This window comes from Lagopus muta, chromosome 4 (genome assembly GCF_023343835.1).
Source record: "Lagopus muta isolate bLagMut1 chromosome 4, bLagMut1 primary, whole genome shotgun sequence".
NCBI lineage: Eukaryota > Metazoa > Chordata > Aves > Galliformes > Phasianidae > Lagopus > Lagopus muta.
Genome location: NC_064436.1, coordinates 2,080,618 through 2,105,868, shown reverse-complemented (window position 1 = coordinate 2,105,868; position 25,251 = coordinate 2,080,618). Strand labels below are relative to the sequence as shown.

The 25,251-nt window shown below is 38.4% G+C and overlaps 1 protein-coding gene across 3 annotated transcripts; it reads left to right on the top strand.

The window, feature by feature from the left end:
• The first annotated feature begins 26 nt into the window (after positions 1–26).
• Positions 27–22,651, top strand: ASIC5 (acid sensing ion channel subunit family member 5). 3 transcript variants are annotated; one of them, XM_048942933.1, is made up of 12 exons: positions 62–173; positions 6,603–6,716; positions 8,296–8,509; positions 11,352–11,658; positions 13,252–13,483; positions 14,723–14,842; positions 15,644–15,793; positions 16,331–16,478; positions 17,172–17,228; positions 18,054–18,222; positions 20,652–20,743; positions 21,362–22,648. In XM_048942933.1, exons 3-12 carry the CDS (start codon positions 8,470–8,472, stop codon positions 21,559–21,561), a joined length of 1,515 nt encoding a protein of 504 aa, XP_048798890.1. In that variant the 5' UTR covers positions 62–173; positions 6,603–6,716; positions 8,296–8,469; the 3' UTR covers positions 21,562–22,648. The 3 variants fall into 3 exon arrangements, with proteins under 3 accessions (XP_048798889.1, XP_048798888.1, XP_048798890.1); XM_048942932.1 differs by lacking the exons at positions 6,603–6,716; positions 8,296–8,509 and having other exon boundaries at positions 27–173; positions 15,647–15,793; positions 21,362–22,651; XM_048942931.1 differs by lacking the exons at positions 6,603–6,716; positions 8,296–8,509 and having other exon boundaries at positions 27–173; positions 21,362–22,649.
• Positions 22,652–25,251: the final 2,600 nt, after the last annotated feature.

Genomic DNA, 25,251 nt, shown 5'->3' with positions numbered 1-25,251 from the left:
TAATTACAGAATTGTTGTGGCACAAAGGTCAATAAGTTCATGTGGTTTTGGCTCTCTGATGTTTTGTTTCAAAAAAAAAAGAGTGGCTGGGATACTTGCTTTTTCCCACATGACAATTTCTGTTCACTTTGCTGTGTGGCTTTCCCTGATGGAGACCCTGGCTGGTGTAAGGGGTAAGTCAATGAGAAGTCTGCATGTGAATAAAGATAATATTTAATATTTAATTCAGAGATTGCTTAGGTAGATTTTTAACATGCAACCCCTCATATCAAAGCATTGGTATACTTCAAACTGTTAAAAAAATGAAACACGAAAAAGGAGAGGGAGAGGAAGGAAAAGAAAACTGATACTTCCATGGAAAACTGTAGTGTTTGTAAAGGCTTTCAAGCAATGCACTTATTTTCAAAGTGGGCACACATTCAGTAAAACAAGTAAAAGAAAAATATGTGCATGATACTATTCCAGAGGTTTAATTCATTACAATTTCTTGATTTTATTTCTTCCTGCAGAAGTTTCACTCTCATTTGTTGACAAATGTTACTCAATTCTGTCTAATCATCAGCCTAACAGACTATGAAGTAACGTGTTACCAGTGTGCGCTTCTTTTGTACCTGCCAGCCTGTTCTGAAAGAAGTTAAAGCTCAGTTTTTCTGTAAATAAAGTTACAGGGACCCTGTGAACCCAGGCCATTTACTCTCATGCATCGTGCAGTGGTATCCGTGTGCTGGATTCAACTGTTCCAGTCATTTAAGAGTAGATGGGCAACAAAAAAATATGTGGGTCATGGGATATATATCCTGCTAACTCAGATGCTGGATGTCACGCTAAACAAATATTAGCTTAAAACTGAGTTCTCACACAGCTGAGCTATAGGTAGGACTCCACTGAGGCAACTCGTAAGCAAGGTAAAGGTGTTCTTCCATCACAAGATAAAAGCTGATGGGGCAAAATAATCCTCATCACTCATTTCTGTACATCTGCTCTGGATGCCAGCAAGCCGAAATAAAGGTGAAGACTGTAGTATATACATCAGAAATTCTGTGCTCGAAAAAACACGCTGCTTCTACTGAAACTGCTTCATTAAGAGGCAATTGCCCCACTGTGATCTGCCCTGGTGCAGCCTCAAGACCTGAGTGCAGGATTGAGCACCATGATGTAAGAACAACATGAGGCTATTAGAGAACGTCTAAAGGAGGGCCATGAGGATGGGGAAGGGTCTAGAGGTACATGAGGAGCGGCTGCAGCCCCTCAATTGGTTCAGCCCAGAGCAGAGGAGCTGAGGGGAGGCCTGATGGTGGCTACAGCTCCCCACAGGAGCAGTGCTGAGCTCTGCTCCGTGTGAGGGAATGGTGTGGAGCTGTCAGGGTTGGGGCAGGTGGGGGTGAGGAATAGGTCTGCACCACAGGGCAATGGGCATGGCCCTGAGCTGCTGGAGTTCAAGAAGCATTTGGACAACACTCAGGCACAGGGTTTGGATTTGGGGCTTTTGGAGGCAGAAGTTGGACTCCATGACCCTTGTGAGTCTCTTCCAACCCAAGACCTTCCAACCCCATCACACTGTGACAATAACATAACCTGCCCCATCTACAGATCTCAAAATCAAAACGGGCAACCAAGGCTTGGTTTGTCATTTCCAGTTGACATCCTGAACCTCCACTGTGAAATCAAACTTCTTGTTAGCTTTCCTAATGTCACAAAGAAGGAGTGTGAATACAGTAAAGGAACAAGAACAGCTGAAAAATATGAACTCTTATCCACATCAGAGAAGCTAATGTGTTTCTTTGTGCAATTCAGTATCTTTCATGGGGCCCAAAGAATAATGCGTTTTCAGAGGAATGTTCTCTGGCTTGCAACAGTTATACTGCCTGCCTATAGGAAAGACTTTGAAGTCTAAGAGCCCTTTTAAGCTCTGTGCTTAACAAAACATGAACTGCAAGTTCGGGAAGTAATACTACCCTTGGTTGGTTCAGGGTTACTAAACTCCCAAAAATCTAGCTGGGAATACTGTCTGAATCAAGAGATACAGAAATTTCTGTTTTGATTCAGCAACTAACAAGCTGCAGTTAACCAAATAAATCAGCCAAATTGCAAGAATTTAGGAAATTAATCACAATAATTCCAACACGTTCAAATTCTCTGCTTACAGACCTCAAAACTGATTGATTCCATCACTCATTCACCTTGCTGGCTACATGAATGTGATTTCAGTAAGCCATCAAGGTACATAATGAACTTGGTACTGATAAATAGAGCAAATAAAAGCAAAGCTAACTTGTACAACCTGATTATGAAATTGTCTGTTGGCAGTCTGGACAATAGCACAGACTGAAAGAGCCACAAGGTCTGGCTCAACTCAGAGCCTTTATGTCTGTCTTAGCTGTAGACACTTCTATAAATGATGGAGAAATAAATGCCTACTCATGCTTCTGCCATACTACTCAAATGTGGGATCTAACCCTTCTTTGAGTGTTTTAGTCACCTTTCCCCACTGAGATTCTACTGCTCCTTTGCCATCTCTTTATACTAGCATAATCAGTCATTAAGGAATCTTGATCAAAAAGCTCCTTCGTATATATCTAAAAGCAAAACGTAACCTTGATTTTAACTAAATGGTATTACCTTCTTCTCAAAATGCACCATAATTACCCTTTTTCATGCTGAACATGCAGAACTAGGTAGAAGCAGATGTAATTACACACACAGCTTGCTGTTCACGCTGTGGATGACTGAGCAAGTCTGTGAAAGCCAGTCATGTGTGCATGTCCTTGAGATTTTCTCTTTTTTTTTTTTTTCAGTTTCCTTGCTTATTTATTTTTACAGCATGAAAGTCAGACAAAGACTTCTGTTCGTTCTGAAATGTACCAAAGGACTCTAACCTTCAGTGCAGAGAAAGTTCTGTTTTTTGATTGGGCTGAATACAAGACAAACAGTTAAACACAGTGGGGAAAAAAAAAAAGAAAAAAAGGCACATGTTCCAGGAACTGCACTTTGTGGCCTTTAAGCTGCCATGATCTTCATGACCAAGCATGACAACTATTAAACCCTTTTCTTAATCCACCCTCATCCCCCTTTTTTTTTTCCCTTCCCCAGCTGTGGATGTTGACTAGCTTTGTTCATCACAGCTGCAATGGAGTCGCAGAGGGGAGACAAACTGAACTTACACTGAAGGAAGTGAATTGTAAGAGCAGAAAAGGATCCTCCCTCTAGCTAGGCCAATGGGAGGTTTGGTGTAAGCCAGAAGTGTCCTGTATTTTGCAGGTACAGCTGTAGTAAAGAGTCCACTTGTTCTAACGTGAACTAATGAGGAGAGAGAAGTAAGAATGACTGTGTAACGTCAGAAATCCAACAAAAGTCTTCACTGTATTTAGAAGTGACTTGTTCACCTAATACAAATCTCAAGATACCCCACACAACACTTCCCAACACTTATCCCAGGAACACTGGGAGTTATTCAGCACAAATTGTTTTTATCTATGTAATAATACCTGCAGTGGGTTGGGTAAGCATAAAAGTTTCTACTAGAAAGCAGGTGTCTTGGGAGGAGCCCGTTAGAAGAATCAATCAATCAAACAAACAAACAAAAAGCAAGCTTACAGTGAGGTAGTTTCCCCATCTAATTTTCCAGTACTGATAGTGTAGGACTTCCTGTGATACCCGTGTCCCTGCATATAATAACCCTGACACTGTGAGTCCACAGCCCGCTGCAATGGGAATAACTGCAGTGCACACTGTGTGAAGGAGCAATTCCCTGTGCTAATTTCAAACCTCCTGCCAACTGAGTATTCTTAAATACCATTCACTACCAAGCCATAGCTTATGAGCTCGCAAGAAGCTCCCAGTCCCTCTTTTCTGCAATTGCTCAAATTAAGCTGTGTCTGTTTTGAAATTGAGCATTTAAAAGGTAAAACATCAATGTACAGATGTACACATGGCTAGTTTCATTGGTGAAAGAACTGATCTCTCAGATGACAAACTCCTTATTATAATAGTGAAATGCAGAAGCAAGCAGTATGGCAACTACTGGTAGGTTTTGGCTGAGAAGGTGCAACTGAATTTCTTGATTTTTTTTCTGGAACACTGTTGTCCTGTTCACTGGAAAGAGTTCCAAGAGTTTTAACACCACTTTAACCTTACACCTATACAGTAAATACTGTATGGAACTGAAATGATTTCCAGAAAGGCTTTACAAAATGTGAATTTTCTATTGTTTTGCTGTTGCTTTATAAATAAGTTGGTAGTCACACTGGTTGAACTGCATCTGATGGTTCATTTTATTTATTTACCATAAGCTCAATTCACAACACTGTTTTTGTGTATCCCTGATTGATTTTCTTCTCAATGCCCATTGCACAGCTGAAGCACCTAGTAGACTAAGCCAGAAAGAACCTTAGTGTGCTACTTGCTATATAAGAACTGAACGAAAATAACTTCCCTAGTCAAAACAATAATAAAAACATTACAACAGAGACTTGAATAAAGGCACAAAAAGGGAAGGTTAAAAGGAGATAATTGATACAGCACCAAAAAATATCCTCCTCTCAAATAAGTATTTTGCAATTTCCAAAACTGGCACTGATGTATAAAAAACATTTGAAATTAACAGCTTGTATCAAGAAAAAAGAAAATCTAGTGACTTGAGGCTTGAACAAACTGGCCTGAAGTTGATGCAATATTATTAATCCAATCAGGCATTTGCATCTGGGGGAGGAACAGAGCTCAAGGTCTTGCAAAGTACAAACAAAGCAAAGAGATAGTGCTGCAAAGATTTATTTTTTTTTTAATACTGTATTTGTTCTACTTCTTAAACACAGAGAACCATGTTGTCACTTCTCAACACACTCTTAACTCCTGATTACATCTTGTGCATCCCAGCACAACCCCCCCCCATCCCCTGCTGTCTATTTTGTGTGGCTCTGCACAATGCAGCAGGATTTCTTCCACATCACATAGTTTCTGACCCTACTCCAGTCAGAAGCATTGACATCAACGCTCCTGTGATCAAAAGCAGACTCTGCTCAGATTACCACTGCTCTTCCTACACCTGGATTTTCTTTACGTGCAGCACTCATGATGATTTTGCTTTTGACTGTTGTCTGCTGGTTGTACTCAGATGTTGCCTCAAGTGCCTGTTCTTGCAATTGCTCCAGAGGAACAATTTGTTTTCCTCACATTCTGACTGATCATTGATTTCCACATTATGGGGAAGGTGTGCTCCCACTGCTACTTCCAAATCTTCCTCCTTTCATCCCTGAAACACGTCAGTATTACCCAAAACTGTACACATAAGAAAAACGAGTTGTGCATATGTGTAAGAACACGTTGGTTGCCGTGGAGCTTCCCCAAGTCTAATTTATCCTCTTTTAACACCTCACAGCCACTCGCTCCAAAGTTCTATCCTTCAGTACAGGGAAGCTGTTACTTTTCCTTCCTAACACATGAAACTTGGCTACTAGTCAGGTGCAGTGAAGTCAGAACCTGAAGCTATTGCCATTGCCATGCGTCCACGTGGCTCAGCTCGTGCTGCTGTTTGCAGCTGAGCTGCCTAGCAAGAGCAAAGGGCTGCTTCAGGACAAACTCCAGTAGTAATTTGCTAATCTGATGCTATTCAGTATTATCATTAATGGCCTGGATGATGGAATAGACTGTACACTTCTCCAACTGACAAATGAGAATTACCTGGAAGGTATAATAGCATGCTGGCAGATGGGGGCTAGAATTCAAAATGATCTTAATGCACTGAAATAATGTGCAGTTTCAGTGAAGCAAAGAGTAGCACCTTTGAACTTCAGCAACGATAACCAAACCAGATTTTTTTTTTTAATTTTAGAATGAGCTGGATGTTTCACTTAAACAAAAATACATTAAACAGCAAAAAGCAGAACTGTGGCAATTCATACAGGCAACTTCACATAGCAGCTTTCTACGTGGCATGGGAATCTTCTTTTCCATCCGGCCTCAGAAAGGATGTCTGAGGTACCATGTCCCTGACAACACTCTCCAAGATAGATGAAGACTACTTGGAAAAGGCTCAGAAAAAAAATGGCAAGAAAAAAAAACCAAACAAACAAGTGTTAGACATAGAATTTTCTCTGAGTGCCTTTTCTGGAAGCCTAGCCCCTCACTGCTGATTCCCCTGGCACACCTGCTTTGAAAGAAGGAACAAGACAGATGCCTGCATTTACAGTTAGTTGCCATTTTGCACGTATCCCAGCATTTGCCATAAAGCAGCAGTGACAACACATCATAACAGATGGTGGTCACTTCTTTTTTCTTCTCATGCTTTGTTTTTGCTACTATTCTATGCATAGATTCAGTATGAGTACTTGCAGCCCTCTCTGTTGGTAAATAAGTGATCAGCTTCTATTAAAAAGAGGAAAAGAAGAATATTTTATGCAAAGAGCTTCATAGAATGAAACAGATGGCAGTAGGAAATATTTTGACATTTTATGGAAAAAAGTCCAGTGAAAGCTAAATATGTATGCTTGTGCATATTATATATAGGTATGATTTTCCTTCATCAGCCCCTAAGTTTTCTTACAGCATGTTCTGCAAGTAGGCTATAGAAATATAACTTATCTGGATATCTCATCTCTTTGTTTCAGCAAATTGCTACGTAGTCACATTGGGTGCAGTATCCTCTTAAAGTTGGCAGTATAATAAAAGAACTCAAAAGTACTGAGGACCGACTTCAAAACACATTGGAGAACGAAATTGCAGTATGTATGAATACAAAATTTGTGACCACCTCTGTCATCAGTTGGTTTTTCTAACCTTTACTGCACTAAGAATTAAAGACTGGGTGATTTAGATAAGTAGACATATATGACAAGGAGTGAATGGAAAAAAATAAGCTCCCTGTGACCAATTTACAGTCTTAAAATTGTAAGCCATTTGGGAACGATGAACAAATACAAGATGATTGGTTTTCACTCCCTAGCATTTGCTTAAGAATTAACATAAAACAACCATAAAAGAAAGAAAATTTGAAACTGATTTCTTTTGTAAAACAGAGAATACATGACAAGTTCATAAGCACTCTCTTTGTAAGACATTCACTTTTTAAGAAAGATGAATCAATATTTGCTGCGTGCAGAGTGACTTGCAGTTTGTACTTCTTTAACCCTATGCACAGCAGTATTAACAGACCAATATAATTTTGATTCAAGCAAGTTTTGACTCAAGCAAGTTTTAAGTGATGTAAATGCGTTGTTTGAGTACTGTGAATTAGAGTGCTTTGTGTTAATAGGAATCAGCAGATCAGCAAATAGCTGCTCAGCAGTGCATTAGGTACGCCTGAGTTACTTATAGATGTTGAAAAACAGTTTACTTTTAAGTACTTTACTGCCTGAGTGAATGCAAGTACTGCTCAAAGCTTACTGTGGTAGAAAGCCTCATTCATGAGACAAAAGTAACCAAAAGGAGGAGGCCATCTTTCCAAGAAGCTTTCCAAGAGTGCAGAAATGTGCTCTTCAGGCTGGAATGAGTAAATGGAGCTCAGTGATCTAACTTGCAGCTCATCACTTAAGCAACACTGCCAGAAAATAGCCAGCAAACTGTGAATGCCAGCAAGGCACTGAGGAACCAAGTTAGCACACCCAGGAACCCAAGCGTGCTGCAGGCATTGAAGTGGACCTTTATGAGAGTAAAAAAAAAAAAAAAACACCCCAAGATCTCCATCCCCTGCAGATCAGAAAGTGAATGTGACAGTTTTCAAATCTTCCTGAAAGACTAACAAAGCACATCTCGTATTTTAACTTCCTGTTATTTTCCACTGCCTTTCATTAGATGCCCAGTTGTTTACTAGAAATTGTTTTCAAACAAGAATACACTATTCACTCACCATGAGAGTGGTTTCTGTTTCCTCTGATGAGAAGTTAATGGAATGACCAACTGCATGCATCTTCCTCACCCTCAGGGTTAGTTCTCAAGAACTGCAGCCCATTTCTTGCTGAAGCCCACAGAAACATGAAATCTGCACCTGGTTATAAAGACAGCTATTGGAAGTGGGGGTGAGCTACATCCTGCTGCTGGTAGGAGCTTAGAGGCAGACATCCACTGCCCTCCAGGGAAAGGGTTCCTTATCTACTTAAAGAGAATGTATTCAACTTGGAACAGCACAGTTTTTCTGAAGATGTCTTTCTAAAACAAAAAGAAATTATGAAGAATTAACTTACAAGGTGATGCAACAAGACAGTAGACTGCATTTCTACTATTATTGGTGTAATAGGTACTTGAACATCTGATCCTGCCATAAAAATTATCTTCTCAAAACTAATCTTCTCTTTTACTTTGCAGACCATGTTATCTAAAGGAAAAACATAGCAACCCTGGCAGGTAAATTGCCCAGCATTGTGTCATCAAGTATCACCTCCCATTTAGTTTTCTATAAAAGCCATTAGCTAGCAATGATCACAGTGATAAGGCAGCTTACAGTATCCTTTCCCTCCTTACTGAAATAAGCACAGCCTCATGGACCAGCTGGGGAGATTCACTCAATTTGATGCTAAAGGTAAGTAATTGGATGTATTTAGAGTACCTCACCAAAAGTTTTAGTTACATTTGGGTGTTTTTGTCAGGACTGATGAAATGAGAAACACTGCCTCTCCTCTCTTGTAACCTTATCCAAAGTCATACATATCTTCAAAGTATAAAGAAGGGAGAGATGAAACAAAGCTTGCAGAAAAGTGTTTCTCTTAGGACATGAGGAATACTCTCTAGCTATTGGTCCTGTTTGCATGTAGAATAAAAGTATCACAACGCAATGACTTTTCTGAACGATGTCTTAATGTGATGACTTTTAGATTAAGGATAAACAAAAACCCTGAATCTATCCAGACTAAGTAACCTTTGTAAAGATGGCAAAAGCCACGTGTAACCTGCTTGAAATGACTCCTTCCAGATAACAACAGCTCTAGATGAAGACAAGCTGCTTTTTCAAGATGCTGTACTTTATTTCTTCTGTGAAAGAGCTCAGCTTCCCGTTCTTTTCACTGGGTCCTTTTACATCTTCCCACCCACACTAAATCAAAAGAGCCCATTACTATTACCTATTAGTTCCCCATTCAAGTGTTAATGGATTGTGATGAATTGTCAACTTACCAAGGTTAAAAAAAAAAAAAAAAAAAAAGCTTATTTAAATTCAGCTTAGCATTAAAGATAATGCGAATTTCTGAAGTTTTTAGACCAACCCAAAACAGTAAGTCCCTGTCCTAATATCTCTGGTTACATATGCAGATAACTTATTTCTTCTTTAAAAGCATTGGACTGAGAAACCAGGTTTCTCTGACCAATCATGGCTCTCACAGCTTCTTCAGCAGTCAGCATTTCCTGAGGCAAACTATCTGCAACTCATCCTTGAACGTAGGTCTGCCTGCCTTATTACATGCATGTTCCATATTTGCCTACACTGAAACATGCTGTTTGCTGCTGTATCTGGATCCCTCTGATTTACTTACCCCCTTGCTTATCCATCCTTTAACCTTTGGATTCTCTGTTAATATTTCTTTTAAATCCACATAATTATATTTTTTAATTGCAGAGTCAATATTAAAAGTACTTTATATCCTTACCAAAAGATACGCATATCAAACAATAAGTTATTGAGAGCTAAGACCTAACATTTGTCCAAGGCCTTTTTGTCTATCTATCATCAGCATCACCATTTAATGACATTGTACAATCATTTTAAATATAATTAAATCACTGCTTTTTTTTTTTTTTTAAGAGACCCAGACTGAGACCAAAGATGAATGCTTAAAGAAAAGTGTCTTCATATCCTAAAATCAGTGGCCAATATCTATATATCTATGTCTTGCAACAAGAGAACATTAAATTTGTTCCACCTATATGCCATACGGTACTATGGTCTGCAGAGAAAACAGTTTCTAATCATTCCTCCTTTGTTACAGTGTACAAAAGCACCCATGCCTAAACAGCTTTGCAAAGGATCCAATAGTCATTAGAGCTAGGAGAGAAACTTTTGAGCAGTTCTCCAGGAGAAATAGTCATAATAGTTGAAGTAAATCATACTAGCACTGAATTAAAATTCTTATATGAATGATTAAAAAACCATAAAAAGCTGTTTCCTTTCAGAAACGTTTTGAAATCCAGAACCAATTGGAATTTAATTATCACATTGCTCACAGGCCAAAGCAACATCTTTGGCAGAAAACTTGCACATCCTTTTGCTCCTCCTCCCAACTGTAACAACTTCTAGTAAATCAGTTTAATGAAGTTCATGTTTCATGTAAGAAAATGTGCCACACTTAAATCTACTAATACAGACCTAAGCGTAGGAGAGTATATTTCCTTTTGAATCTGTAACCCTCCAAGTTTTACATAGAAAAACCTTCAGTAATTTAAGGGTGAAAGTCTGAGAAATGCACAGTTCCCTTTTTATCTTTTAGAGCAAGCAGGAAGGACCAGGACCTTAATAATCAGATGTTTAGCTTTTTACAGCATCCTGTGCTATGTCAAAAATCCAATCTTTTCCATGGAAATGGAACTACTCATTTATATTGCTATGCTTAATAGTCACGTGGCATAAAATATTGCACAATATAGTCTGTTCTCAGGCAGAGATTATAGAACTGAGCTAATCTAGCATGCATCTTAGAATCATAGAATCATAGAATCACTAAGGTTGGAAAAGACCTAAAAGATCACCCAGTCCAACCGTTCACCTATTCCCAATAGCTCCTACTAAACCATGTCCCTCAACGCAACATCCAGTCTTTCCTTGAACACCCCCAGGCTCGGTGACTCCACCACCTCCCTGGGCAGTCCATTCCAGTGCCTGACCACCCTTTCTGAAAAGTAATACTTCCTCATGTCCAGCCTGAATTTCCCCTGGCGTAGCTTGAAACCATTCCCCCTGGTCCTATCCCTAATGACACGAGAGAAGAGGCCGACCCCCAGCTCACTACAACCTCCCTTCAGGAAGTTATAGAGAGCAATAAGGTCTCCCCTGAGCCTCCTCTTCTCCAGGCTGAACATTCCCAGCTCCTTCAGCCTCTCCTCATATGGCCTGTGTTCCAGACCCCTCACCAGCTTCGTTGCCCTTCTTTGAACACGTTCCAGGGCCTCAATATCTTTCTTGCAGTGAGGGGCCCAAAACTGGACACAGTACTCGAGGTGCGGCCTCACGAGTGCTGAATATAGGGGAACAATATCTTCTAGACAACAACATCTTCTAGAACTCTAGACTACCCTTAGAAAGAAGCCCACTAATCAAAGAGTTTATGACTCTTTCTAGATGCTCTCCAGCATCTTAATTACATAGCTCCCTTTCCTAAAAGCCATTTAAATGCTGATCTAAAAAAAATGTGTGTTTTCATTTGGTCAACACTTAGGAAAACTGGATCAGATTCGACTGTACTTAACAAAGAAACTTCTGCCACGCTTGGAAGACAGAAGGAAGTATCGTCAGGAGTTTGCCTCATCCACATCGTTCCATGGAGTGCATAAAATTGTTCTAACACAGAGCAGCACACGCAGAGTGCTGTGGCTGCTAGTAGTCACAGCCTGTCTTGGCATCGTCATCTGGCAGATCTGCAGTCGCTTTAACTACTACTTCAGCTGGCCAACCACCACTACAGTGATAGTTCAGCATGTGGAAAATGTCAAATTCCCTGCTGTGACTTTTTGCAACCTGAACAGGTAAAAGTTATGCTTGTTGCTTGCTCTTGAGAGGCTACATCTCTTTATCTGGCTAATGCAAAGCAGCAGGGCTCCATAATTCTTTTCATGAAGGCTGCAAAACACAAATCTGGGATCTACGCTCCACACCACTATTCAGCTAAAGAAGAAAATATGAGAATTTGGGAAGGCAGATTTTTAATCTCCCTCCATCTTCAAATGATGAATTACGCCCCAGATTTTTAATATTCAAAACCTGGAAGTATAAACATTCTTCCATGTAAAATCATAGCCAATGAGTGCTCCTTCTATAGCGCAACTAAGGGACAATAATCAGTCATAGAAGTCAAAAATAAAAGACAACATTTTCAGATAAGTTTAAATACAAACATCATACAGATGTAGAAACTTTAGGCAAAGCAGTTATTTTTTCTCATTAGTGCTCGCCCTTTGTAGTTCCAGCTGATGTCAGTGGGATCTGTAAGAAGAAAGCATTTGGTGTGTTCGAAAGCTTCACTAAAGCTAAAAGTAGTGGCCACAATTCAGGCGTAACTGCTTTTAAGAAAAGAAAGCAACAAATCTACAATCCAATTTTTATACGTAACATACAAGCAATTTAGAAAAATAATTTTACTCACATTGTTTTCTCAAGAATGATAAGTTCTGAAATATTCTACCTTTTGTTGCCAGAATCAACCAGAAGGTCCAAGTCCCAAACATCTGGTGCCTTTCTGCCTCACTGTTTTTCATTCCCATCACCCTATGTAAAGTCCTTCTGGGTTATACTGTAGAATATACACTGCAAGTAGAAGTTCCTTGAGTTGAGCATGCATTATTAAGATCTCCCATTCGTTCTAACTATAGTTGCAGCACATAGCAATAAAACAGTTGGCTACCAGTTGTCTGCCTAAGTGACAATTTGTAGCCACATCCATCTGCTGTTCCTGTTGTGCTTATTCTTCACTCCTGTTTTCAGGTATTATTTTCTTTGCTGGCAGAGCAAAGAGACACAAATCTTCCTTTGTCTTTTTAGCACATCCAACATCTCATAGTTCTGAGATTTCCAAAGGATTCTAGGAGAAAGGATCACGTTTTGTTCCTGCTACTATGGCACCAATGACAGAGCTCACAAGTAGGTTGACTTAGTGTCACAGTAACACAGGTACATGAGATGCACATAGAAATCAATTTTAAGAATGAAGGAACAGTTCTTTTTTTAAAAACAAACAAACAAAAAAAAAAACCATGGCTCCTCACGTAAACACAATTGTCCAGCTTTTAATTGGCTCTACGGTTCTGGCTGTTGGATGATGTAGATAGCCAATCTGTTTTGTTTATTTGCTTGTTTTTTAGTAGCCCCACACAACAGAGGTCTTTATATAGTAGTCCTGGGAAGGTATCCTTTTCTGTTCTCGTTTGAAAATGTTTCCTAGAAATTAAAACTACATTGTTTATCCATGTTCTAGAGATCAAAGTGCAAGCGTGGTGGACAGGAATGAGGTATAGTTTGAAAACAAGCAACAAACCACATCACAGAGTTGGCAAAAAGAGCACTGAAATTGGTCCAGTAATTCTGCAGAACCCCAAGTAATTCTTTCTCCTTCCCATTGACAGGTTTCAAGCTCATGCAGTGAGTAACCTTCAAATCATTTTTTTCCTTTGGAACATTGTGTCTGGAATTGTCCAAACATTTTCTATGGAAGACAAATATTTCCAAGAGCTAAATGGCTTCCTTCTTGGAAACCAAAACTTCAGCATTAAAGAGTTCACAAGGGAAAACGGATTTTATCTGAATGGCAGCACACTGCTAGAATGCGAATTTTTTGGGAAGACATGTCACCCAGAGGTAAATACTTTTGCCTTTACTAGAACAGAATGGAAAGGGAGGGGATATGTTGTTACCAGTTGACTTCAGATATCTGGCTTTGCCAGCTACTCCCTCTTTCCTTTACAGTCATTCAGTGGAAAGAAAAGAAAAATAAAATAAAATCGAGCTGTAAATCATTGTGAGGAGGAGCCCAGCTCAGCAGGACAGCCTACTGGACTCCCTGAGCTGTAGCATGGAATTTCAGTCTGCATTACTCCCTGCTCAATCCCACTTCTGCCTAGATAGCAGTCTTCGAAAACTGTTATGCCTTCAAGCTCCACCCAGCCATCTTCCTTATAAAAAGCCTATGACATTGTTTTGAAGGGAGTTTCTTTCTATGACATAGTTTTGCAGATGCGTTCAACTGATGTAGTTTTGTTCTTGAGATCAAGAACATGGACAGCCAGGGTAACTGCAGGCAGAGCCCGAAAGAATTCTAAATTAATATAGCCTATCTTCTGGAGTTTCAGAAGGTAACAAAAGAATGTGATCCTCCTCTGAATGTTATTTTTTCCAAAAAGCAACTCCCATTTTCAATATAATAGAAGAGTATATATATATATACTTATATATATTATATATAATATATATATATATATATATATATATGAATATTATATATATATATATTCAATATAACAGAAGAGTCGGTCCTACAAACCTTCAGGTTAATCCAGCCTTTAGATATGTTGTAGCTTCTAGAAATTAGTCACTAGTGAGTTCTCTTGACTCAAAACACTCAAGTATCCAATAGCTAAAATTAAAGCTACGGAATGCAGTCATATTAGCAAAGGTTTTCAGTTCAATGAAATGGTTTGGGGAAAAAATGCAGACATTTTACTCCCCTTATGCAATATCATACGTACATTTGAAACAGTCTCCACTCTCCACTAAACAACCGCTGGAAAAACTGAACTGAATGCATCATTTCAACAGCACATAATAGGTACAAAATCAAAACCTCATTTAATGATTTTGACTAGCTCATGGGCATTAATAAATTATGTGAATTTACCCTTTCAATTTCTATAGGTCATTTCTTGTAGAAAGGGATTTGAAATGCTTTTTCCATCTTTCCTAATTGTAAAATTTAGTGTTGCCTTTGGGGAAGATCTACAAAAAAAAAAAAGAAAAAACCCAACCAACAATTTTGATTCACTAATGCAAGTTCTGTTTTTCCCCCCATGTTATTCTTCCTTATTTTCTTCTCTTTTTAAGGATTTTGAACACATTTTCACTGAATATGGAAACTGCTTCACTTTTAATCACAACGACCTTCCAGCAAGAAGTGTGAGCTTGTCTGGAAGAGGCTTACATTTACTTTTTGATGTCCAACAGGTACAGCTATACTAATGATTTTAACATTTAATCATATAAAACCATCGGTTTATCTTGTGAGTTCTTGTTTTAACCAGGCATTCAGATTTCTTGCATAAAATTCTTTCTCAAGACTGCTCCTGAGTGAAAGTGTATTGTAAAGATCCAAAACTGGGTTAAAAATTCTGAATGACTGTTGACTCTGTACCAGCTAAATGGCTTTGAAAGCTGCAAGCAAGCACGTGTACAGTGTACCTACAGCTGAAAAACACCAGAAGTAATTTAATTTTATGCAAACACTTGAGGGTCTGGTCTTTGCCTTATCAATAGTTTCTGGCCTTATTAGTATTGTAATTGACAAAAATAAATAAATAAAAGCTGATGGAATACCTTGTGAGATGAGGAAAGAAAACTAAAACCTACAGTTATAGAAGAGTTAAATGTTCACTTTTGCTCACTGGAAATTGTAAGGGAGAGAAGTGACAGGATCTCAAGAGAACAGTGGAAAGCTTGTTGACACATGGGGTAGCAGCAAGCGAAAGGAATGAACCCTTAAGTTACAAATGAAGGTTTACCTTTGCCTCTTGCTTTTGAACATGGAATAGAAAAAAAAACCCTAGAAATTTAGAGTAACAGGAAGAAAACCCCGCAATATAATCAACAAAGGAAATTACAGTTGGTTTGTTTCCAAACTCTTCTGTAAATTGCTAGAAGAAAACTAGAGAAACAAGACCAAAAAACCATGGCACTATTTAAATATTGCTAACTCTTCAGAACGTAAGCAAAACCGAAACCGTTTTCAATAATTCTTTTTTGCATCAGAAGCAATTCACCGATGACCCTGCCCTCGGTTATACTGATGCTGGTATCACGTTTGTTATCCATTCACCCAAAGAGATGCCACGCTTTGATGGGTTAGGTTTGCTAACACCAGTTGGCATGCATGCGCAGGTCGCGATTCAGCAGCTGAAGGTAAGCACCTCGACCAAAGAGTGACAATATCAGTGCTCGCTGTCACTGGTTCTCTTCTGAGACACAACAATTAATTAGATGCTTCTGAAGTTAAAGTACGTCATTAAGAAAATAATTAATACAGTCATTATGAAAAAAATGCTTTTGGTGACATCGACGGTCTGCTTAATCTGCTTTTACTCAAGTTAGCATCCTGCAGTCTTACTGATGCAATGATGCCTTTGCAGCTACAGCAATAGCTGTCCATCAGCAAGTGCCATTAATATCAATGATTTATTAGAATCCTGGTATCCTCTCCTGGTGCTACTTGAAAAGACTACCCCACTGCCCTGGGCTGTCTGAACAGGTCCTGGATTTGCTGTGTGAGAGTGGAAGTGACTTTAAAATTCCAAAAGCATAAGCTGTAATTGCCTCTTAATTAAATCATGTTTCTGCTTTACATCTTAAACATGCTGCATTTAACACTTAAAAATATGGGAAAACTGTATCTATATTAAAAGGGACAAATGTTGGTCTTCTGTTATCAATACCCTACAGTCAATCATTCAAGAATACCCATGGGGAGAGTGCAAGCCTGATATCAAACTTCAGTACCAGGATATTTACACTACTAATGGCTGTTTGCAGGAATGCAAGGCCTGGTATATACAGGATTGGTGCGGCTGTTCACCTTTTATGCTTCCAGGTATTTCTTTGGACTATCATAATATGTAAATATTACATATATATATATATATATATATATATATATACATACATACATTATATATAAAGACTACCTTGCTAGGAGACATCCCACTGCTGAATGGCAGAAGTGATCTCTGCAGGATAACTTCAGCTGGGATATTACTTACATTTGTCTTTTTTTTTTAATTCTGAGATTACAAGCAAAGTATTTGGTCTACTGTGGACTTAGCTTCTGATCATCAGCCATTTTTAGACAAGAAAATCTTGAAAGAAAAGACTATGCCCCAGAGCTGTGACAGAAATTGTTATGTGAGTAATCTTCCATGAGGTCTGAAGTGTTTAGGATGTAGCTGGATTCCGTCCACCCCCTTTGATTTTTAATTCCAACACTACAACCAGAAATCTCTTGCCTTAGCTAGACAACATAAAGACTGAGCCATAACCGCAAAAGCAATCCTGGCTGTTACACAACAGTGATGTTCACTCCATCAGGGAGCATCCTGGCCCAGTCTTGTGCTCTCTATCACTATGTACCATTTTGGGTTTAGTACCTGCACTGTGCTGGAGTGAATTGTTATCTCAGATGTATAATGAGAAGTATGAAGTAGCACATAGGCTTTGATGATGTTATTTTTTCAGAACTAAGGGTAGGTTGTTCAATTAAGCTCCTAAAAGAATGTTTCTTTTTAAGGAAATGGAATAGAGTGTGATTTAATGAAGTCTTACAATTGTGTTTATCCTGCAATCCGTAAGTAATAATTTCATATCAATATTTTGTAAGCAAACCCCAAATAGCAGAAAATACCCCAAATTATTGAAAGTAATACTGAAATGGAGCACATCCCAGTTCATTTAATATTCTGAAAATAGAAATCAGATGGAATAAGAAGTTTGGTGACTGATTAAAAAAAAAAATAAAAAATGCCTGGATCTTAAGAGGCAATCTTTTTGTATATAGAATGAATGTTTCACATGTAGCTCATTCCCATGAGCAAATAAGCTGCACACAGCAGATATGGAATTTGTTAATCATCACAGCAGATTATCATTAATGGTATTTTCCAGAGAATCTGAGAAGTAGCTTCTCATAAATTTTAGAAATCCTCTTTTGCTTTGAGAGCAGCTATGCAATGTGAGCTCTCCCCTCTCCCCCTTCTCAAAGAAGCTGATAATTAAGAGAGTGTATAAACTAATTAGTTATTCGGGGGGGAAGAATGCATCAAATCACCCCTAGCAGACCTAGATGCCTCCTTCCTTCCAGTAAGCAAAAACAAGCTCAGAGGCAGAGGAAAGACAACAGGCACTACAAACAGAGAACTGTAGCACCCACCTCAAAAGAATAACTGTGTATTGCAGTTTATACTTCAGAAAGAAATTTTGCCTTTTTTTTCTTGCAGTTTCCTAAGTGCTAGTTGCAGATATTTGTTGCTTCAAAAAAGTATCCACGTTTCTAAGGATAACCAGTACAAGTCCTTATAAAAAAAGAAATCAGAAGTCATTCTGTAAGGTTAGAAAAGTCTTACTGCTGAGTGCTCTTTCAGAAACGTGCAAGATATTTCTCCTGAATTTTCAGATGATATAGAGGTAAAAGGATTATGTACAGTAGGAACCCACAACTCCACTTGCCCTGCCCCATGTGAAGAAACACATTACCCTACCACTGTCACCTACTCAAGTTTTGGAGGAGAAAATGCCATTAAATACATTTCTGCAAAGCTGAAGAAGAGTCCAGAGTACATCAGGTAATCGTTTTTAACAGCTTGCCTAATAAAGAAATGATCAATTACTTCTAAGTGTGCAAACAGAGTTGCACAATATGATGAGACCTTTTTAAAAATACACTCTTAAGTGTTATTAAAGATACTGTGAGATAATCAGTTTTGCCTAATAGATTGCATTGGAATTTATATATGAATATGTAGGTACAACTAAGACTCGTGGATCCCATAAACAAGTAACTCCAGTTTAAAAGCAATGTTCTCCATTACTTTTTCCAATGATCTCTTACAAAATTGAAATTCTACATAACTTTTCATAGTCAAGAATAAAGAAAGGGTAGGGTTATGAAATCCACTTACAGTCCACACAAGCAATCCATCCCACAGAAGTCAGTGGACAACCCCAAACTGTGCTGATAAACTGCCTGCCCTTTCTCTCAATGCATCAGCAAAAAAAAGCTGTGAAAGTTCTGAAGAGCTAGGTTCTATCACAGCAAAGCATAATACTCTTTTGTACTGTTAGTAAAACTGCATTAATACCACTTAAATACTAAAAAAATATTTAGAAAATATCTGGCACCGTATTCTCTTGAAGTAGAAAAGCAGTGTGATTCTACCCACGTAAAAGAAAATTCTACATAGAGGGGAAAAAAAGTGGGACTATACCCAAAGAAGAGATTTAGTGTGAAAATAAGTCTCTATGGTACTGACAACACATTTTATCCACGAAATTATGTTAGATCTTACATTATGCATGTAGCTGTGTTGCTCAGTAGTAGTGCTGAGCTAACATAACCTGAATAGATTTAAATTCATAGAAGAAATATCAAGTATACTTGTGATTTAATAAGGCATATGTGCCTTACAGTTATAATATAATAAAGTGATACTGAATTCCCTTGAAAAGCAAGCATCATCTATCCAGTACAAGGATTTCTATGTTGTGGGTTGTTTTTTTTTTGCTAGAAAGATACAATCCAGTTGACAAAGAACATTTAGTATAGTTTCATAATCCAAATTACACCACAGAGGTACATCACCTATACAAGCATTAATGCCAATGGTACACAAATTCATAATATCCACAGATTCAAGTTATACACAGCAGCAAACAATCTGGCTGATGAAATATTCATGAGTATTTCATTGCTTCAGTGACTTAAGGTTTGTTACTTGTAGAGCCAACAGTCAGCAGATGCTTCCATACATTTATGCTTGGACAGAAACTATATGAATATTAGGAAAATGACACCCATTATAATACATAAAAGATAATAATCCTTTGAGAACATTTTATCTTTGTTAATTATGTTATTGCCTGCAAACATGATGTACAGCCCCACAATCATTTAATTAGGCAAGAAAAAAAATACAGAACATTCTTCTGTTACCAAGCCTTAACCAATAGGAATTCAGCCCAAGTATTAACAAATACTTATTCTGAGCTATAAAACAGGTCCTGATTAATTTCTGACAGCAGAAGGGAAAAGTTCACTGCTTACTACCTTACTGTACACTGCCACTAGCAACCACGTGACACTTGTAGGAGGACTTAGTATTAAAAGCCGTGGAAAAAGGATTATTTTTATTACTCAGTGTTACCTAGATTTTAGAATTATCAACTAAAGGGACAGCAGTCACTCTGTGTAACCAACACCGTGTTTCCAGTGAACATCAGATGAATAAGCTCATCGCCATTTTCAACCTCCATGCCTGTAACTGTTCACACTTCTGACTAATATTCACTACATTCATTCTAAAATGTCGTGACGTCACGAGTGCAACTGGTTTTTGTGTCTGTTTCATTCCACTACTGTTATGTTTATCTTCTATTTAGTGGTTATGCTGTAGCCACGGCAACATAAAGATGAGCTCTTTATTCACACTGAATCATTCCACATGTCCTGCTCCAACAAAGATTTACCCACTCTTCCACTTTTGCAGCAGGAATATAATTAGGTAAGAGAGGCTATTAGCAGAGGATAGAACTAGGCATCTGAGTATAGGCAAGAGATTTTTTGCACAAATACAGCCATTGAAATTATCAGCATTACATAGGCATTTGCACATAAACAACAGCAGGAGGGTATATACCTAAGCACTGTCTCTGCTATGGCTTCAGATGGTTAACACTTCCTCTCAAGCTTATCTCTGCAGCCTTTAACAAAAAGGAGTTTATCCCATAGTGTGGATTTAGGCTGAGTTGCTCTTCAGGCTATGTTCTAATTCCTCCAATGACCTCCACTTACAACTATTGCTATTAGTACACTTTTTCAGGTGTTTTTTTTTTTTTTTTTTTTAAACTTTTTTTTTTTTTTTTTTTTTTTTTTTTGTAATTCCCACCTGATTGTCCTTTAAAAGGCACCATCACTGCGTGAACTCAGTCCATACTGATGGATGTTGGTAAGCCTGGACAGCACTCTCAAGTAATACTGCATGTATTTTATCATTAGGAATAACCTCGTGACTGTTGACATTAAATATGATGATCTGAGGTACAGAATAACTCAGCAGCAGAAGGCCTTGACCATACCTGAGTTGCTTGGTAAGGGAATTTTTAACGTTTATTGCTGATCAATTAAAAAAAAAATAATGTTTAAAACATCTGGTTTTTGTTTTTTTAATTCTCTCCCCTCCCAAGTCCTAGACTATCCAGGTTTATAAATAAAAAACAATGCCTTTTACACTATAATGATAATAAGCATATTTGCCTTCTGTTTCTTTTCCATAGGCCTGCTGCCATGCCATTAATGACCTACAGTAGGGAAAACAGTTAAGAATAATAATTAAATCTTGCAGTAGTTTTCATTTATACAACATGCTGAACTAACTGCAAGAGTAGGAAGTTTCTGGAATTCAGAGGGGAGAAGAAAAACATAGGGAGGAAAAGCAAGAGAATGGCTAAGAAAGCACAGAAGTAGGAAATATTTTAAGTACACATTCCACAGTAAAATATGTTGTTGTATGTGCTTTGTTTAAAATTAAGAAACACATTTGTCTTTTTTTCCCCATAAACATTCTTAAGAACAGTAATTCTGTTTTCATAAGGTGATGGATTATGTATTTTGAATTTATTAAGCACTTGAATTGTGGCAAGGTTTTGTTGCCTCCTAGACTAAACCAAACGCTTTGGATGACATATGTTTATCTTCTTCTCTCACAGCTGATGTAGGTGGTCAGCTTGGATTGTTTTGTGGTGCCAGTATGATTACAATCATAGAACTGCTCGAGTATATTTTTACCAATTTCTTCTGGATGTGCCTCTTTCTTCTACTGAAAGCTCCTGAAATACCTCAGTGGAATAATCCACCCCATGACCAACCAACACACGTGGAAAAAAAGAAGAGAATACAGGAATGTTAATGGCTTGGAGAGACAAAACTGGTTGTTTCTCCAACTTCCCTTCATCTCTAAAATATAAAGGAGACAGTAATACCTTCCACGGCACCCTTCCCTTGTACTCCTTATCCTTCCTGTTTTATTTAGTGCCTACAGCTATTTAACTGTGCTAGATAATTTTAAGGAAAGAACTTTGGAAAGCCTCACCTTCTTCATATAAAGAAAAATCTAATACTTACCTAAGATTTTATTTTAAATTGCCATTTTAAGAAAAAAATCATAGAAAAACACTACAGACATTCAATACAACCTTGTACTTTCGACTTATGCCTTCTGGCTAAAGAGAAATAACACTCATGCTAAAGTATTACACCAGAAGTTCCCTAAACCATTATAAAGATGTATATTGCTGTGCTGAAAAAAAGTAGATTCCTTGTTACTGACAAAGGCTTCATTGTAAGGCTTACTTCTTCCAGCAAAGGACAGTGTAGCTTTGCCTATCAGAATCAGGAAGGTGCCTAATATCAATAACTTCTACAGCAAATTGTCTGTTTGCCAGTAAATGGAAAATAGAAATCTCATGAGTCTGCCAACTACTAGAAATGCAAAACTGAGAAACTTAGAGCACACAGTTAGATAGCAAGAGGATAAACATAGGCCAAGTTCACACTGTTGGACTCTGGAGACAGCAAACAAACTTGCTTTCCCTCTATTCTTTTTAATGAGCATCCACAACTGTAAGACATACAGCAGAATTATAATTTAATCACAGAAAAGATTCATTTGTTAAGGCAATGGAGGTACTGACCTCATATTTTATAGGCTCTACTGACAGAGTTATCACTGCTGGAGGCAATAGAACTTATGGATGGCTCAGTAGGACTGAGCTGCATGATTTCAATGTTAAATGGATAAAAAAGATGAAATGCTTAATTTAATTCTTACTCTTGCTTTTAGTAGGATTTATGTGGCTTCAGTGCTGAATCATGCTTTCCATGTTTTGTTGTTCCGGATTTTCTTTCTCTAGATTATTGTTGTGTTTCCCTGTGCACAATATTCATTTTCACACTCTTGGGACCAGAGTATCAAAGTACAAGAAAGAAAGCCATATAATCTAACAGAGAGACAATCTGCAATGAAATTTTGTTTGGGGGGGGGGGGGGGGGGGGGAGGCTGGAAATGCTTTGAGACTTGTGTCACATCTTCTGAAAAATTTCACTGGCCCATTTCCCTTTTCTTTAAAAAACAAAAACCAAACTACATTCACAAGATTACTGTTGCAGTGTATGTGTCAGACATCTCTAAAGGAGCGACAGAGAAGTAGGGATTTATGCAAAGAGAAAAGGAATGATCTGGACTAAAGAACCCAGTAGCCAGGCTTGGTTCTTGCTTATTTGGCAGACAAATGGAGCACAGAATGGCCTGTGTTGGGTCAGGCTTTGGAGCACACAGTAGATCAGTTCATTGCAGTGCCTCACCAGCAGATGCCCCACTTACCGAAGGTTTCTCCTGCTCACAACCATGGAGTTAATTTCTCAGCATCTGATATGCAATTTCTCACTGTAATTTGAATCAATTTATTTCTCTCTCATGATGATGTATGAGCTTGGGATATATTTCTAAGGAGTTGCTGATGAATCTGATGTTACTCAGCCTGAACTGAGCAGCACGGTCTATGAAGTACAATGTTTAGATTAATTTCTGAGGTAAACAAACAAAAGATATATAGCCATTTCCACTCTGCATTAAAATAAGCTAAACAGTGAATCTCTTAAGGAGCTTACACAAGCATACTGATCTACTGTTAATTAAGGGCAAAGAAGAATATCCTATATCTTCACAATCAGAGCTGAATTACTAGACAAAAATTGCTGATGTTTGAAAGTAGACAGCTGATTCTGCCACTAGTCCTAACACAACTTTTTGCACTGTGTATGGATCGAGTGCTGGTAGAACTTTAGGATAACAGTGCTCCCCACCTAGGCAATGTGCCGTGGCAGCTTGATACTAACTCTGGGTTTCTTATGGCTCCTTTACCTCACTGCTGTAGGGTTGCTCTATATTCTAGAAATCCAGGGATTGTCAACCAATTCTAAGAACTCTGGACCAAATGGGTGCAATTGTTTCCACGTGGTGGAATTCTGTTCCACACATTTCACTTCCTATATCCTTCCACGTCAAATGCCATTTTGTCAGACTGTCCCTCTGCTGCCATCTGTCACACGTCAATGACATGTAGTAGGATACTGGTAGGAAGGTTCAACTTCCACCATATCACCACCATCCTCCTCTGCTGTCATGGGTTGACATGATAAAAATAGAAGGCATTACTTTTGGAGCAGCCCTGGTACAGCTTGTTACTGTAACTGTACCCCAAGTTAAATGCGTTCTCAAGCTAACAGCTGACATGTCTATTAAACCTCACGATACAGGAAATATCTTCAAGCTCATACTGTAGGAATTACTCTGCAACACTGAAACATGAGAAAGTTGTAAAGCACAAAACTCCAAACAAAATACTGCTGTAGCTGTTGGAGTAGCACTAGTTTGCTAATGCTGCTTCTGATCATCCTGGTCCTGTTAACTATCCTGCTCTGTATGCGTCTTCATCCACCAGAGGCTCACCTCAGCCAACTCCTCACTAGAAGCAAAATCACCACATGACAAAGGGCAGCTTGCTCTGAAGTCCTGCATGGCCATTCCCACTGTACAAACCACCAACATACTAAGCAAGGGTTCCTTACCCACCCTCCTGTCTCAGAACAGGGAGAGTAACAACAATATTTACAGCCTTTTTTAGGATTAGAAGTTTTTTTATACAAGCTTCAGAGGAATAAAGAAATCCACATGTTGATCTTTGCAGTCTTAAATACTGAAGCCCTTTTGCCTCTAGAAAAATGTTATCAGTTTGCTACATTAAGCCTGATCAAACGTGTGTTCACTTTCGCATTGCTAAACATAGGGTTTCCTTTCAAAGAAGTGACGCTGAACTTTAGAAGATTCCACATAGTTTTAGCACGCTTCAGGGTCTTCCATGGAAGAGATTTTTAGCTCACTCTGTCAAAATAAGTAGAAGCTAGCAATCACCATTACACCTCCATAGGTGCTTTCAATCTAGCCAGTTGTTTGAAGTCATGAACACCTAGATTTACATACACTGCATTCCCTGTAGGTCTCAAAGTAAGCATTGCATAGTTCTCTTATTGAAGGCTGGGAAAGTAAGCATTCAAGGCGGGACACTCTAGTGATGTGTATCAGTCCACCACTCTTTAAAGGCTTCATTTTAAATGGTGAGCCTAACCAGAGGTAAAAAAATAAATTAGGGTCAGTTACACAAATAAAGACTACTGTAAACAAGCTGTGAATTACACTGTTTTCTCAGGGTTGCTTATGTGCCATAAAGCATTCACTAAAAAACTTTAGTTTTCTTCTGTGATCATTCAACTAAACCCATATGCTCCCACAAGAACGACTCCATCCTTGATGCAATTTTGATTACTGACACTCCCAATATCCTCAATTAAGAATTCAGTGTAATAGTAATTTAAGAATTTAATATAATAATCTTCTCTGGGTGTGGCCAAGAGGTTTTTTTGTGTGTACCAGCTGCCAAAGAAAACACATTTAGAAAGCCTACTACTACTAATAACTACTTCTGGCTATGAGAATGCACTCTGGAAGATTTGCCAGTTGGCCACTTGGTCTGCTGTGTTT

Bases quoted from the DNA above. Each gene is read 5' to 3' on its own strand.
- ASIC5 (XM_048942931.1), top strand. From the start codon at position 59: ATGTTTTGTTTCAAAAAAAAAAGAGTGGCTGGGATACTTGCTTTTTCC. The intron at 15,794-16,330 runs GTAAGCACCTCG...AATACCCTACAG, and splicing joins TCGCGATTCAGCAGCTGAAG to TCAATCATTCAAGAATACCC. The intron at 16,479-17,171 runs GTATTTCTTTGG...TTTCTTTTTAAG, and splicing joins TTCACCTTTTATGCTTCCAG to GAAATGGAATAGAGTGTGAT.